The sequence below is a fragment of the Neomonachus schauinslandi genome, chromosome 16, assembly GCF_002201575.2.
Source record: "Neomonachus schauinslandi chromosome 16, ASM220157v2, whole genome shotgun sequence".
Lineage (NCBI taxonomy): Eukaryota > Metazoa > Chordata > Mammalia > Carnivora > Phocidae > Neomonachus > Neomonachus schauinslandi.
This window is the reverse complement of record NC_058418.1, coordinates 45,151,979-45,169,301: the sequence shown is the minus strand read 5'-3', so window position 1 is coordinate 45,169,301 and position 17,323 is coordinate 45,151,979. Positions and strand designations below refer to the sequence as shown.

The 17,323-nt window shown below is 40.8% G+C and overlaps 1 protein-coding gene and 1 pseudogene across 1 annotated transcript in view; both read right to left on the bottom strand.

Annotated features, from left to right (window-relative positions):
* Positions 1-16,980, bottom strand: part of PMFBP1 (polyamine modulated factor 1 binding protein 1) — a 42,306-nt gene extending 25,326 nt beyond the window's left edge. The window contains exons 1-3 of the mRNA XM_021705538.1: positions 16,969-16,980; positions 11,935-12,090; positions 2,712-2,954 (exon numbers count right to left, since the gene is read on the bottom strand). Coding sequence (XP_021561213.1) covers positions 2,712-2,954; positions 11,935-12,090; positions 16,969-16,980 — 411 coding nt within the window. The remainder of the gene's footprint in view (positions 1-2,711; positions 2,955-11,934; positions 12,091-16,968) is intronic.
* LOC110593663 lies at positions 9,199-9,910 on the bottom strand (annotated as a pseudogene).
* Positions 16,981-17,323: the final 343 nt, after the last annotated feature.

The window sequence follows — 17,323 nt, the reverse complement described above, 5'->3', positions numbered from 1 at the left end:
TAGTAAGGACTCGTTAGTTGATTAATGGGAATGAGTCTGTATAGCTCCATTTTTTTTTTTTTTTAAGGGCTTGAAATGCCAGTATTTTTTCCTTTCTAGGTATTCTCTAGAGATCTAATTTAGAAAATGTGGAGCCCCTCCTGCACACAGCAAAGTTCCTGAGAGATTGAGGGGGGACAGCCTCAAGTTCCTCTGGGACTTGGACAGTTCTTACTTAGATTGCTTCTTTTCCTAATCGATTAATTAGTCGATCAACTGACAGATAATTATTGAGTGCTCATAAACAATGTCTTGGGTGCTAAGGGGATATATACCTGTAAGACATAGGCTGCTCCCTTAAAGAGTTTACAAACTATTACAATTTGGGGAAGATATGATTTATAACTAGCAAATAACTGTATATAGCTGAGTATGCTCAACTGTATGGCTAGAGTTACATGTATTTGAAGGAGTTAAGAGCAGGAGGGTCATCAAGGAAGGTTTCATTTTGGTTCAAATAGTTCAGTGTAGAATTTGGATAGAACTTGTTCTGTCGGTCTAAGCTAATTATGCTTGCTGCCTGCCATTTGAAGTTCCTCCTAGGAAAAGGTCATTTAGTTTGAGATGTTGATCAGATAAGGGGAAGAGGGAAGGGATATTTTATATTCAAATGTTTATAACAGAAGCTATCAGTGACTCGCTCACATTCCAGAGGCACTCACAATTCCTTTGAAGGCTAAACCCATTCCAACCACAAGCATCTTCAACTCTTTGCCTGAGGGATGCTCTGGCCTCAGGAGCCCACTCCAGCAGAGGAAAGACAAGGCAGGTTACAAGTATGGGGGAGTTAACACCCTCAGGTGCAGCCTTCAACCAATGCCTGGGGGGTGAGCTGGGATCACTCTGAGGCATGTTCTACACTACCTCCCCCAGTTCTCCAGAGGGATTGAATCCCAGGGGCCCATGGCAGTGATTTTAATACTGATTTTCTTTATAGGCCTCCTGTCTTTTTTTTGACTCACTTCTCCACTCTCCCTCTGGGATCACCTCTTGAATTACTACTTTACATTCATCTCCTTGTCTTAGGCTCTGCTGTTGGGAAACCTAACCTTACACAGAAGTTTGATGCTACTGTGCAACAAAGTATTGGGGAAACTTGGCGGAATGCCTAGAGTAATTTTTTCCAATGTTTTCCCAGCTTGAGATCATTTTCAGTGACTGTTAGTTACCAGAACCCACTGCAATTCTCCCCCTTCTCCTTAGTAGTTGAGCCTTTACTTTATTTGGGACAGCAGTGCATGTCACTGAAATACATTTCCTTGGCTTCCTAGGAACTAGCTGTAGCCACGTGACTAACTCTGGCCAATGATACATAAATGAAAGTGTTGTGTGGGGCTTCTAGAAAGTGTCCTTAAAAGAGCAGAGTGTGTCATTTTTCCCTCACCTCCTTCCCTGCCCCCAACCTGATTGTTTGGAACAAGGATGTGATGGTTGGAGCTCTAGCAGCCACCTTGGGAATCTAGAAAATGGAAGTTTTGAGCTGATGATGGTGGACCCAAAAGATAGGACCCTAGGTACCTGATGACACATGCAGTTCCCTTAACAGTCCTAGACCACCTATCTCCAGCCTTCCTCTATATGTCAGAGAAATAAACTATCCAAAGTCACTATGACCTTGGGGTTTTCTGTTACATACAGCCAAACACAATCCCAGCTAATTCAGGGTTGCTCTATCCAGGCTGGACTCTTATTTAGGAACTGGCCAGTTTTAACACAGCCCTGCTTTAGTTTTATTAAACTATGGTTTGTGTTCACAGGCTTAGTCCTCAATTATACTTTGTAGGATAGCCTTTCTCGGTTTCTTTCCCTCCCAATCCTGTTCAGCAAATTCTCATAATATCCCTTTAAAAAAATTCTACAGTCCTCTAAGTCCTCATAAAGCTCCTGGAATTAGTCCTTAAGCAACAGCACCATCCTAGACAGTCCTTGGAATTTTATCTCTAAAGGCCAAGGGAGAAAATGCCAGGGGAGGCTGTCTGTCTCATTACTTAGAACCCACAGTTTCACTGCTGCTAGCACTACCACTGCTCAACTGGTTTAAAATTCTATAGTTTGGTCTTTGGAATTTATTCGGGATTCCACAAGGATGCTCTTTTTGGTTTAAAAATAGCACTATCTTGGGACACGGATGGCAATGAATGTCCAAAATATACCTAAGTCTATATGATCTAAAACTCCAGCCTGAAAAAAATGACTGATCTCGTACTCTCAAAGATCGACTGAGACTCAATGTCTGGTTATCTTATCAGCTATCCAAGTGCTAGGAATTTTTATATTATCAAAATCTGATTTTTCTAAAAATGCTTCATTTAATGGACTTTATACCTTTTTTTTTTATAACCCTCAGAGACCTAGAGTCTTTTGCATTTAAATTGCAATGATAATAGGATGGAGATGATGGACCTATATGCATACCACACACATACAGACACAAACATCACATGTCCCACATATATTGATACTGGAGCTCTCACCCAATTATGCCATTCTCTTTAGTTCCCTCTGTTCAGCTTCAAAAAGATTAAGAATTAAAGAGGGAAAGTTGATAAAACCTGCTCAAGATGTTGAGAAGCTCTCCTCTGTAAGGCCAGTGTCTGCTTTCTAGGAGGTGTGGCCTGATTTCTGTAGGTACATGGGCATATGAGACATTTCCATAGTTAGTGTATCAATACCTCATCTTCTTTCAGTTTGCAGTGATGGTGGAGAAGAACCAGGTCAGAAGTCTGCTTCTCTAGGACAGACTGATACTGCAGGAGGGAACAGTAAGAAGTCTGCAACTCCTCAGTGCGAAACTCCAGTTCTTGCTGAAGGGCTAGCAATTTTTTCTTGAGTTGTTGGAGTTGTCTCAGATGGCACTGTTTACTGGGCTCAAACTCCAACCGTGACTCCTCGAATGCTAATGCTTGTTTCTTATTCTACAATTGAGATAGAATATATGGAAAAAAACCTTTAGGTTGTCACTAAGTATGCATTCGTTCTTTGATTTTTTTTCATTTGTTCAACCATTGACCTCCACCTATCCATCCTTTTATCCACAGGGCACTTAGTAAATATGTCACTCTATCTACAGTGAAACATCATTTTGTATTTTCATCCTGTAAGGAGGATTTGAAAGAACAAAAAAATCCTAGTTCTTTCCTACTAGTTAGATCTACCATTCATATTATTTAGGCCAGAAGAAAAAACATACACCTAAAGGACCTAGGAAGTTATATAAAGATACACACAATAATATGATTTTTTTTGGCTTCACAATTAAAGATAACCCAATTGATCTAGAACACAATGGATTTCTGCTCAGAGTTCTTGGACTAAACTTGATTTACACTTAGATAAAAAGATAAACTCTTGGGTGTGCTCTTAGGAAAACAGCTTTCTGGAGGGCTGGGAAATGGGAGGCAGAGATTATTCAGGCATATCTGGGCATTGACTCTGTTGTCTCCTCCTGAAGGAAGATGTGACCTTGTAGATGCTGAATGTGTGTGTGTGTGTGTGTGTGTGTGTGTGTGTGTGTGTGTGTGAGAGAGAGAGAGAGAGAGAGAGAGAGAGAGAGAGAGAGAGAGCTCTTCCTGCCAATCCACAATCAACCTGAAATGCTGCTAGACCCATCCTACATTTTCATTCATTCATTCAATAAACATGTTGTGCACCTACTTTGTATCAGGTATGCTGCAGGTAGGATACATCCCTGAGTTGTTTATTTCAGTATAGGTGAGGTCTTTGCACTGAAGTTTCTATATTTTCTTGCCTAACATCCCTGAGGACATGTGGATGAAGAGGGTGGCCCATGGGCATTCCTTAATTCCCTTCTCTGCTTATTATCCTCTTACTTATTCTTTAAAATCCTGTCCAATTTTTGCTCTTCTTCCTGTTTTCCCTGCAAAGCCATCTTTGCACCAATACTATATTTATTGGCATGTCTTTAATATGGCATTTCACATTCTGCTTTGCATTGCAGTGACCTCTGTGTATCTTATCTTCTAATTAGATTATAAACCCTGGAGGGCAGGGGCCATGTCCACTTCTATAGGACCTAGACTAAAGGTTTATACACAGTTAGGTATCGAAGGAAAGTAGGAAATTAAATAGAGAATAGGTAATCTCACTGGTTCCCCAAAATTTGAGCTTGTGGCCTTGGCCTCATTAACAGAGTACTTTCAAACTTTCTAAAAATTAACTTTTTTTTACAGTTTTATTGAGGTATACTTTGTATATCATAAAATTTAACCACTGTAAGTATATAGTTCAATGATTTGTAGAAAATTTATGGAGTTGTGCAACCATTATTAGAATCCAATTTTACAACATTTCCATCGCCTCAAAAAAATTCCCTCTCACCCATTTGTCACTCTTGTTCCTACCCCAGCTCTAGGCAATCACTAATCTGCTTTCTGCTTCTATGGGTTTGCCCTTTCCAGACATTTCATATAAATGAAATTGTATAATACGTCATCTTTTGTGTCTGGCTTCTTTAACTTAGCATAATGTTTTTTTTTTTTTTTTAAAGAATTTTTTTTTTAAAGATTTTATTTATTTATTTATTTGAGAGAGAGAATGAGATAGAGAGAGCATGAGAGGGGGGAGGGCCAGAGGGAGAAGCAGACTCCCTGCTGAGCAGGGAGCCCGATGCGGGACTCGATCCCGGGACTCCAGGATCATGACCTGAGCCGAAGGCAGTCGCTTAACCAACTGAGCCACCCAGGCGCCCCCAACTTAGCATAATGTTTTAAGGTTCATCCAAGCTACAGCAAGAATCAGTATTTTGTTCTTTTTTATTGCTGAATAGTTTGAATATATCATATTTTGTTTATCTGTTCACCAGTTGATGGACATTTGGATTGTTTCAGTTTTTGGCTATCATGAATATTGTTGCTATGAGCATTAGTATAGTAGCCATTTATGGATGTGATATTTTCCTTTAATTAATTTGTTTAGCAAACATCACGGTGCACCTACTGTGTGTCAAGCACTGTAGTAGGTAATGGGGATATAGAAGTGTATAAAACAGACAGAATCCCTGCCTTCATGCAGTTTGCATCTATGGGGAGGTGGGAGGCAGCAAGTTAAATGAGTAAATTATGTAGTGTATTAAAAGGAAAAAGCGCTATGGAGGAGAGTAAAGCAGGGGAGAGAGATGAGGAATGCTTGCATGGAGGCAGCTGTAATATTGATTTAAGTATTTTCATGGAGTTTGAAGACACAGAAGACACTCTGTACAGCAGGAACACTCCAGGGAGAGATAATAGCAAGTGCTAGGGCCTGGAGGTGGGAAGTGCCCAGTGGTGTCTGAGGAACCACTTTGTTCTGGCTGGAGCAGAGAGAGTAAAGGGGAGAGTGGTACCAGATGAGGTGAGAAAGGAAAGGGAGGTGAGCTCCCTTAGGGCCATGTAGGCCATTCTAAAGACCTTAACTTTCCCTTTCAGTGAGATAAAAGGACACTGGAGGTTACTGAACAGACAAGTGAAATGATGTCCTTTAGCTGTTACAAAGGACACACTGGCTGTTCTACTGAAAATCAACTGTAGGTGGGCAAAGATGAAAGCAGAGAGACCAGCAAGGAGGCTGCTGCAAGAATCCAGGCAAGAAGGGATGGGGGCATGGACCAAGTTGGAAGTTGAGAGAAATGGCCGGATCATGGATATATTTTAAAAGTAGATCTCATGGGATTGGCGGCTGTGTTAGATGTGGGATGGTGGGAAATGATGGTCATCCAAGGCAGGATGACTCCAAGGTTTTGGTCTGAGTAATTGAAGATGGAATTTTAATTAGAGTAATTCTGTGAGAGCTGGGACTGAAAAGAGGGAAAATCTTCTCTAGTGAGAGTGAGTGGGGGTGGCTCAGGTAAGATAAGGGAGGCTCACCAGCTCAGAACCAGAAAGACAACAGCTGATTATGTCAGCTCATTCTCAATGAGAAGACTTAAAACGGACCACTATGGTCACCAGCAAGAAATCCTAGGCAAAGAGAAGCTGAACTCTTGGCCTGAAGATCTGGTGTATGTGGCTGGAGGGAAGTTGATACTTCTTTCTTAAGCCTAACAATGCTGAATTTTGTATTTACTCTGTGCAGCTATAATTGCCAACATTTATATTAAATGTTTCTAGTTAAGTGTTCTCATTCTTTTCAAGATAAGAATGTTGCTATTCTCACAACCCATCCATGAAGGGACTTGGGAGTGGCATGTGTGTGGGTGCTCATGCACACATACAAATACAGGGGGATGTTCTCAACAACCCAAGAGTTCTGACTACATAGGTAAGCTGGGCGGTGGGAAGCTACTAGAAAAAAGACATGGTCAAGAATAAATACCTAATGTGGTTAGAACTAAAGCAAAGGAGTGAACATCGTGGGGTAGGGTTAATTCAGAGGACTTATTTTAGTGAAGCAGAATCCTTATCAAACTGTGCCCAAATTCTGTTTTTCTTGGCTTTGTTGAAGTTGACTTGATCTCTGACAATTAAACTGACTCAGCTGAAAACTAACTGTGGTCTCTTTATTTTTCATTCTTTCTTAGCTTCACCTTATTTTCATGTCCCTGTTTTCTCTTCATTATACAAAAGAATGAAAGAAGTGCCTTTTTTTTTTTTAAGCCAAATCCTTTCTTTAGAGCTTCCCCTTCTAGTATGTGGTACATCATCTATTCTTAGGTATGTTCATAATCGTTCTTTGGCTTAAAAGATACATGTCTTTTCCTGTGTGTATAAAGCTTAGCAACCTGTCAGTGATACTGGTGAACTGTTAGTAACTTCTCTTCCCCAGAGGTCACGTTGAATGTTTTGGGTTTAATTCTGGTTTGAGGTAACATGATAGACCAATCAGATGATGTGAGTTCATCCAAATCTTCCAGTACAGGGCAAACATAGCACCTGACCAAATTTGTCTGGTTACAAATATCCAAGAACTGCTCATATATGCAGAGAAACTTGAGTTTCCTTGGATGAGAATTTTAAACATTTGTACACTACAGACACCTATGGGTTTAGAGGAATCAAGTTTCAAAGTCTTGGAGAAATGCCTAGACTTATTTGAGACCTATTAAATTTCTACTTATTTATCCTTAAGTATTCAAAAGATTATTTTTCTTAATTCTAAATGAATAGAAAATGACATGCTATGGATTAAGCCTACATTTCACTCATATATGTGCCAGAGAGCAGTGTGATAAAGGCGTCAATACATTTCCTATTTGCTTCTTTGTCTTTCTTTTTTAAAGTTTTCTTTCTAGTGAAGACAGACATTTTATTAGATTCTGCTTTGGCCTTTAAACTGAGATTTGGAGAAAATGAGAAAGTTGGAAGTAATCTTCCGGAAGTGAGATTAGTTCTTAGAGTGACCATCCACAGTTGGACATGATTCTGGAGGTTGTCTGGTCCACCATGTTTCTCAGATAGATTTCTATCCAGGCCTCAGCTCTCTCAAAAAATGGAGAGCACTGGCCACCAGTAGGAACCTGTTCCCATATTTAATCAATTTTTCAGCCCTACTTATGGTCAAAGAGATTATAGCTATTGCTCTTTCCTTGCCTATGTGGCTACTTGATCACAGAAGGAAATTAATTGGCCTGGCATGATTTGCCTTTTGAGAAGTCACTTTGGTTTCTACCCAATACTTTGTGCTTTTCAAGTTGATGCTAATTGATTGATGTTAAGTTCTATATTTTCCCAGATATTGAAGTTAAGCTGACAGGTCTATAATTACCAGGATTGTCCTTTTTCCCTTTTTAAAAAGATGAGCACTTCATTTACCCTTTTTCAGTCTACAGGGACTTTCTTTATCCTCTTGAGTTCTCAAAAATAATCACTAGCAGCTATGTAATAACACCTGACAATTCCTTAAGTACTCTTCAAAGTATGTCATCAGGTCCTGCTGATTTGCCTAAAGCCGGCTTTTCAAAAATACTTTTTAACCATTTTATTCCCTATTCTAGTTTGCACTAACTCTCTTCTGTCTCAGGTTGGCATTGCTCTGGTAACTGGATCCCTGCTGCTTTTTCCCTTTCATTTATGAACTGAAAGTCTCATTTTTCCCCAGTCATCGTCATGAACTTCTTTCCCTATCTTTGAGGTGTTAAGTGAGATATTTTCCCTGTAACCCTGGTTTAGCCTTTTATCACTAGATAGGTCTATCAGTTACTTTTTATATCCTCTACAAAGTACATTTCTTGTTTTGGTAGAGTGTAGAACTGGGTGTTAAGTGACATGCATTTCTTTTGGTTACATCTTCATGGTGTAGACATTTTTCTCATCTGTGACCTCTGCTTATCAGAGAGTCCCTTTAAAGAAAAAAAGAAACCTCTTTATTTTGGAATAATTTTAGATTTACAGAAAAATTGCAGTAGTATATAGTTTCCATATACTCTTCACCCATCTTTCCCTAAGATTAACATTTTACATAATCGTGGTACATTTGTCCCACTAGGAAATTAACATTGGTATGTTACTATTACCTAACCTACATCTTCATTTGTATTTTATCAGTTTTTCCATTAATGTTTGTTTGTTTTTTTCTGTTCTAGGATCCAATGCCAGATCCCACATTGCATTTAGCAGTTCCACTTAAAATTTTTGTTTCATTCCCAATGACTCAAAGTGATATTTCTGTGTCATAATTTCCATCAAGGATGTATTAACCCATACTTGACTAGTTACTTTTATCTTCAGAAATCACACTTCTTTACATAGTTTTATGCTAAGAATAGTGTCCTTCATCCACTTCAAAGATGAGTTTGGCAATCTGGTCTGTACTAAATATCAGGGCATTCTCCCCATGCCACCATCAGGGCCAAAGGGGTCTGGGCAATTGCTCGGAGAGACCCTTCCTTTTCTAATTTGATCATCCTTTTATTATGATAGCTCTGTTGTTCTTTTCTCCTTTCACTTTAGTAGAGGCACTCTTTTGGTTCCTGGGCAGGGTCAGGACTACAGTGAGGCAAGTGAGGTGCAAATTTTAAGGAGGAATTCTGTCTCAGGGTGGGGCAAGCGCAGAGCGGGCACATGAGGACTGAGTACCCTGTAAATGTTGCACCCTAGTGCCTCATTTGCTTTGCTCTCGTCCTATGTCTGTTCCTGGGTTTTGGAACATAACATATTCTTTCTTTCTTTTTTTTTTAATCTAAATGCTATTTATTGAAAAGAACGGAGAAGAGAGAGTACATGCCCCCTAGGGACAGGATGGAATAAAACAAGCAGTGCAAGTCCACCTCCTGCTCAGCATATTCTCGTTTCCCCACTGGGCCATCTTGTTGTTGATGGGCATCTTCAGGAAGCAGTCAGACTGCATGTAGTTAGCGATCTTCTCCAAAGCCTCCAAACAGCACATGAAAGCCTTCAGATTTGGAAATTCATCCAGGCACTTGGGCTCAAACACACGGTTCTGATCTAAGACATCATAGGTGAGGAAATCCACAAAGGTGAGCTTTTCTCCTGCAAACCATGAGAATTTCCCCAGGAATAAGGAGAACTGTTTCAGTTGTCCAGGTAACTGTTCCAAGTACTGAGGCTTCAGTTTGTCAAGGTCAGGGCTATAGCACAGTCATATCAGCTGCATTCGGAAATCCATTATTTGGTTCTCCATGATGTCCACTTGAATCTTTTCTTCTTTAGTCTCGCCACACATATTGTGCTTGCAAGATAGCATTGCTCTGGGTGATCTTGTTCTTATCATCCATGAGGTAGGGCAGATTAGGGAAGTCCAGGTCGAGCTTGAATTTCACACCCAGCCATTGGCTTCTATCATAGTTGGGAACTTCCCCGCACGTGTACTCTTTCTCCTCATAGGATGTATTGGTGAACTCTAGGAGCATGCGGATGGCGTGCGCCAGGCTGCGAATATCCCAGTAACCCAGAACCATGGTCGACTTGGACAATGACATGGTGATGTTGCTTCCAGGCCTTCCAGGACTCGGAGAATAACATATTCTTGATTTACAGGATTACCCACCCCTCGCCTGCCATTCCTGTACTTACACATAATATCTGATGTAGTATTTTAATTTTCTCTCCTAACTGTAGTTCTGAACTATGACCTCTGGCTCATTTCTCCAGATCCTTGTTAGATATTAGTCAAAAATTTCAGAAAGTCTCAGGTTTCCCCTCTGTTCCCATATTACATTTCCTTGTAGAGGGCAGATTTTGCAGGGATTTTCTGAGTGGGTGAGTGTAAGTCTACATCTAACTGTGTATTTGTATGCGTAGTCTGCAATTTAAATTCTGCACTAAGTGCTAGGAAAAAAAGAGCCTGTTTTAAAGCTTATTTCAAGCTGTTAGACCTTCTTCTTCTGGGCAATTAGAATAATAAAATGTGATTTAATCCCTTTCTTCCTCCAAGTTGCTAGGTACCTTTATAAGCCACATGGCTTTCCCTGACAGGGGGAATAAATAAACTTGGACAGCAATGGTGAGAATATCCTAAAATGTTAATATTTAGAAAGAAGTAAATTATGATAATATTCTTCCTGAGATCCATTTAGGAAAACCAATGGATTTTTCCATGTTTGTGACCTCCTGGGGAAATGACAATAACACTCAGTACGATAAGGTGGAATTGCTTTGTTGGTAGCATTTTTAGGGCATTGCAGAAAACCAATCTGTGGTTTCTATAGGGAAGTGTAAGTCCTGGAAGAACTCTAACAGACACAATTAAGAGAGACCAGATCCTTGATCACAAATGTGGAAGACAGTGGAGTCTTACACAGAAGCTGAGGCTAACTTGGGGGTCTGGTGACAGGTCTGTGCAACCGGTTCCCGCTTCATATTTGCCAAGGCCTCAAGTCCCGAAAAGGAAACGAAGACTGCAAGTAAGGCATTCTTGCAAACGCCAAGTTTTGAGAGAGCTATGGGAAAATATTTCCCAGCTGGCTCCCCTGCTTATGGGGATACATTTAGAGAATGGTTTAAAGACCCTAGCACTAGAGTTTCCACAGAGAGAAAACCTCAGGCTAAAATGAAGTTGCCTCAGCTGATGAACTGCCTAGCCTACAGGTAAGTATTAGTTCAAAAAAGATGATCAGGCCAGGAGAAGATGATCAATGCCATTGTTTATACATGCGCAGGACAAGGGTTACTGACTGTCTTGGCTGGCACACCTCTGGATAAGTGACGGAGTGTCAAGCAGGAGTTTATGTGGGAAGTGATCTCAGGAAACTCAGGTAGGCTGGTGGAGAAATGAGACAAGGAAAGGAAGGGAACTGCAGAAAGACGTGTTATCAAGCTAGTTCCCACGGTGGGCATCTGGCGCAGGATCCTGTTGAGGAATGCCAGGATAGAGCAAAGGGCATGCCTGCAGGGTTCTATGGCTGAGGAGCAAGAATGAGAGGTTATATAACCACCTCGCTGTCAGTCATTGGCAGAGGGCTGCTTTTGGGGGCATTAGCCATTCCCCATTTGAGCTTGTCCAGTGATTGGGTTCCTGCATCCAGAAGGAAAGCTTGTAGGCAGAGAGCTGCCAACAGGGCAACAAAGATCACCTGCTGCACTGATGAGCAGTGACACCTCTGAGCAAGTGGGACAGTTGTTATTTTCATGGTTGACTTAGAAGTTTGTCTAAAATCCATTAGGAGATGCTACTCTCCTTATATAACTATGATTTGGTCTTTTCAGGGCAATGGGCCTCAGGTGCTGCAAATCCAGGTGTGAAAGGCCAGATAAGGAAAAGACAGGGCCTAAAATGTAGATGACCTTGGAGACAGCTAAATGGAAAAATCCTGAGGGCAGGGATGACGGGTTTTCGTGTGTGTATGTGTGTTATAGGGTACGTGTGTTTAATTCTCTCTCATTGCCTGCTCAATAAATGCTCTTGAATGACTAGTGGAAGAATTTTCTATTACTGTTCCTCCCCAAGGGAACAGAGGTGGAAGTTGAAGGAGCAGAGGTGGGTAGCAGCTGCTGAATCCCTTACGTGGTTGCCGCTCATCATCGCCTCCTCCACGCAGAGCTGATTCTCCTGCAAGGTCTTCCCCTGTCTCTTGCAGACATCGTGCAGATTTTTGATGTCAACTTGCAGGCTCAAGAGCTTGTTGTTCAGGCTGCTCACTTCTCTGTCTCTCTCCCCCGCCTAGGCAGTCAGAAAAACAAAAGCATCAATTATAAACTATCAAGAAAATGCTTACTTTCGTTCACTTAACTGGTTGACAGAGACTTTAAATTTGCTGGAAATTTGTCCATCAACTCTTAGCTGTTATTACTCATCCAGTATAACATTTACACAGTATCCATTTGCAAGGTGTCTGAGTGCTCTGCATTATTCAGACAATTACTTATTTACATTAATTAATCTTCACCCGCTGCTGTGGGTACATCGCAGACATTTCCCCTGTTTTTCAAGAGGAAGTCAGTGCCTAGAATAATTCCAGGCACCTAGCAGACTGTCTATAAATATTAATGGTTCTGCCACTGATGAAATGAACATAGTGAAATGTCAAATGAACTTGTCAGGACTATAGTGAATCAGTGATGGAGCTGATGCGGGTTCTGAAGTGTCTTAACTTTCTCTTCTACTCACTAAACCAAAAGACCTCCCTTACCTGTAAACCTAGTGCTTTTCTGTGGAGATGTACACCAAGGAGAATAAAAATAAAACCCCTGGGCTGATTGCATAAAATAATCTGCCTTTGATTACAAGTGAAAAAGATGAGCTAATTACAGGTCAGAATGGAAATTAATGATCGAGATCAAAATAGTGTGGAGCATAGCAACTTGGGTGGGGTTGGAGGTGGAGCCTGTGGTAAGAAAGTGGGTGCCCCATCACACTAGGATGCCACCTTCCACTCCCAGTGTTGTGGGTGGCAATGGTATGAAAAGAAATTGTGAACCTGTCCAGTGGTTTAATCCTATCACTGTGCAGATTCTTCATAACACTCAAGAGGACAGGTCCTACCACCACTGAGTTTTAGATGCTGGAACTGAGGCTGCTGTTTGTATGGTAGATGCTTGCCTTATGTTAGATTATCCAGAGCAGACTCTTCAGTGAGGATTCCTGGCACCTATTAAAGAAGCACTCCCGAGAGAAATCAACAAGGAAGTGGAGGAAGCCTGACAGCAAAGAGCACGAAACCAACGAAGGCCATGATTTCAGACAAAGTCCTGCAGGCAGTAGCTTCAGCCTGATCCCACAGGGAACTCTGGGGTGTAAGTTACACCTCAGAGTTTGTCTTGATTAGTTGCAAACCTGGGCTGTCAGACTCATTATCAGTCAGTCAGTAGCTAAGGGCTGCCCTGTGGGATATAAGCTCCCAAGGACTTCCAGCTCTCTGCTTCTATGAGCAAAGTGACCCCAATAGCCCAAGGGCAATTCTTCTAAGAGAGTTTCAGGTGCAAAAGCACACAGAAGACATGGGTGCACAGAAATGCTAAAGTGATCCAAACGACAATGCCCAAGGTCCTATAGCTGGTTAGCAGCAGAATGAGGAGAGTTCTGCTCTCCTGACCCTGTAGCCAGTGATCTGCCACCATATCCCACTGATTGCTTTGGCTTCTTAAATATATGAGCTACATAACACTCATTCCCAGGGGAGCTGGAGACCTGATATGGACATCGTAAATCAAGCCTTACTGGACAGGTCAGTTTAAGAGACCTCTGCACAAGGCCGAGGGGGGCCAGAGGATAACCACGAGAATCGGACACTGCAATGTCAGAGTATTCGGAATTCAGAAGGTTTCCCAGAAGTGCTGCTGTCTCAGCTGATTTATTTCTTCATTTCCATTTAGTACCTGGATTTTTTTTTTTTTTTTACCACTTTACAGTTTAATTAGGTTAACGGCATGGCTCTGTCATTAAAAGGATTTCATTATCTCAAAACTCTCTCTCTTCCTCTCTTGCTCCCATCCCTTGTTCCTCACTTTCAGAAAAATAACAGTGGATGTCAACTGCCCCAAGCACGTAATTACCATTACTACAATTTACCAGGGACTCTCTTAAGAGAATGTGTGTAGAGCAGCTAAAAACAAATGGTGTATGGACACTGTTTTCTAACTAGAAAACAAAATCCTTGACCCGACAAGGAGCAGCAATTTGATTCTAGTGCTTTAAATTCCTTTTCTCATTGCTGCCACACTGGGAATAGGGAGTAGAGGCTCTCTGGGGATTGGGACCTAGGGATCTCCTCCCCTCTCACCACAGGACTTTTTCTTTGGCATCTATAAGCAGATTAGGTGACAATACAATGCCTGCTCTATGGAAGTGTCAAATGCTCTACCCTCTTGCCTTAATGCTGAATATATGCATCTTAAAGTGAGGACCATGTCACCAGATTGTTCCATAGGGAGCCTGGCACACTGTGGACTCATTAACAAAGTAGCAATGATATACAACTTGAGCCTCTCCAACTTAAAAGCTAAATGCCCTCTTTCTGTCAGGCCAATAAAAAACCCTTCTCCCTCTAGTTTTAGATGTCTTCTGAGCAGAAGCCTGCTTGGCCCCATTCTAATGCACCAACAGGACTTCAGAATTGGATCTTTAATGTAGATGATCTCATCTAATTTGGACATTAGCATTGACTCAGAGTCTCTGAGGCAGTTTCTTCATTCAGAAAACAAGAGGCTTGGAATAAATAATTCTTTCTTTGAGGATTCCGTAAACCAACTGAATAACAAATGTGTTTTGTTGGATGTCAAATGAAATTTGCTTTTGAAATCAAAACCTAACCATTCACTCCAAAAGTCCAAATCATACAGGGGTTTTTATTCATCAGAACAGGCGTGAAAATGGTGAAAATGCTGGGAGAGCAATGAGGTGACTCCCATGCACAACAAAATATTTTTTACCGTAGGTAGTTGTAAGAAGAGGATGTGCTCACCTCAGAACTCCAGAAAGGCAAGTGTTTCTGAGGTTCCAGTAAACCTAATTTCTTGCTAATATCTTGTACAGAGGTCAGTGTACACTATTTCTAATCCTATCTATTTTATGAAGGCTAAATTCCAGGCAGATGCCTCTTGAGTACCAATATGCGGCAGGAATTGATTTAATCTGACATTTCATCAATCAAAGCTCTGTAACCAGTACTGGGGCATGAGAGGAGCTGAGAGTCATAATGCTGACCCTGAGGCACCATCTGATCCTGTCCTAGATCTGAAGTCATTAACGATGGCTGAAATCACAAGCCTCTGCTGCTAGGTGAGTTTTCATTTATGTAAGCCATGCACTTAGATACCCCAGTTTTGCTTATGTGAGGTTGGGACCTGGTCACTGGTTGAAGGCATGTGACATCAGCAGCAGCTACCAACTTCAGGCAAAATGGTGAGTTCTGGTACGGCAGTTGCAATCATGATAGTTATTGGAAAGTAGATGGTTTACTGAAGCAAATTTTCTGGCCTGATCTGATGGGTCTTTTTCAAAGAGGATGCCTTCTCGAACATACATTTCCAAAGATAGAAAGAAATTTTGCTCTAGACTTTGACAGATAGTCTCGTGCTTCTTCTTGGAAGAAGCTGATGTTAAACCGAGGCTTGTGATTCACAAGCACTCTCAGAAGTCAAGAGCGTTACAAAGATTTAAGATGGCAGCAGTCCATCGAGGATTTGGCACTTGAACAAGAAAGCTTGGGTGGCGGTTTCCAGAGTAATTTTGGAGTCAACCAACACCACCATAAAGATCATCATCTTTGGGATATTATCTTTTTTTATCTGAGGATAAAGACAAATCTTTAACAAACAATGGAAAACCACCACTACCATTCAGCATGTTTCAATTTCTTGTGAGAGGAATGTTTTAAAAAGCATAAAACCTTAAAAATTATCATTGCTTCAGGAATTTCTACATTTTACTTCTGTAATATGAGTTTACAGTTAGTTATCTACAGTAATTTCAAGCACTGTTATCAATATTACTAACTTGATTCCTGAGTTTACTTTTCCATCGATAGAAACATTGCAGTTTTTGATTACTTATATTGGGAATTAATGGACACTTATACAAGGTTTTGCCTGTGAGCAAAAATTTTGGAACCACTTTTGTTCATCTAGTGAAGAATGAGTATATTTCATTGTGTTCTAAATTCTTAAAAAATGGCACACTACATAAATACATAGTTTAGGATACGCATGGCATATGGCAGTGGTCAGCCACATATGGAATATGGGCTGATTTTTATTGGCACTTGGGCAGTTGCTACATACTTTTCTCCATCATTATCTTTGGGAGAAATTCTTTTACTAGAAAGTAAGCTCCACAAGAACATGGATCTTTCTCTGTTTTGTTCATTGTTTTATCCTCAGCCTCTAGAACAATGCCTGGCACATCAAAAGTGGTCCAAAGATATCAACTGAATTAAGAAATGCCCTTCTAGAAAATCCATACCAGATCCTTGTTCCCTGCAGAACATGCAGCAAATCCTGTACTGCTCCCTCCAGTAATCCAGCAGGAAAGAAGCGGAAACACCTCTTTTAGAAAGTGTTCAGCTCTTGATAAGAGGTCTGTTAAAAGCATATATATGTGGGACAATCCTATAATAACCTAAACATCCCCCTTAAATGCTTTCTGGAACAAGTCAGGGAATAGGTAAACACAGTTTGACCAAAATATTAGACAAATTAGAACACTCCATTTCCATATCATTCCAGATTAAGAGACAATGTTGGCAACAATAGTTACTATCTTTTAAATGCTTCCTATGTCCCAAGAACTAGTGTTTTATATGTGGTATCTTACTTAATCCTCATGGCAAACCTTTGAAATAGGTGTTAATTATTCATATTTTCTAGGTAAGGGAAAGGAAGCTCAGAGAGGGTAAGTAACATGCCCAGTATTATACTGCTATTAGATGTGGACCTTGACCCACCTCGCTCAAGTCTGGCTCTTAAACACTATGGTCTGCTGCCCACCTCTCTGTGATATTCTGGGATGCTTATTACTAGAATTTTGAATCATGAAACTTGAAAAGAAGTTCATTGTAACACAGGTTCAACTCTGTGTGTGTAGGACAGTTAGGAGTCTTACCTCATCTTTCATTTCCTTGGCACCTCTCAATTCTCCTTTGAGCTTTAGCATTTTCTGAGCTTTGTTATAAACCTGCAAAAGTCCAAGAATTTAATATGGTAAAAGTAGAAATGAGTCTAGCCCTTTAAAGATTTTCCCATCTGGATGCGTGCTCTAAGCAGAGAGCTTGGAAACATTTCCCAAACTGTTAGCAGTACCTACTTGTCTGTCCATCTGCGTTTTCAAAAGTGTGTTAACACCTTCACCAGACAGACAGAACCAAGGGTTTACATCTTTTCCCCAAAACCAACACTTGGTGGACTAAATCATTTCTGAATTCACAGTTTCTTGGAAAGCAAAAGTTCTGAGATGATCT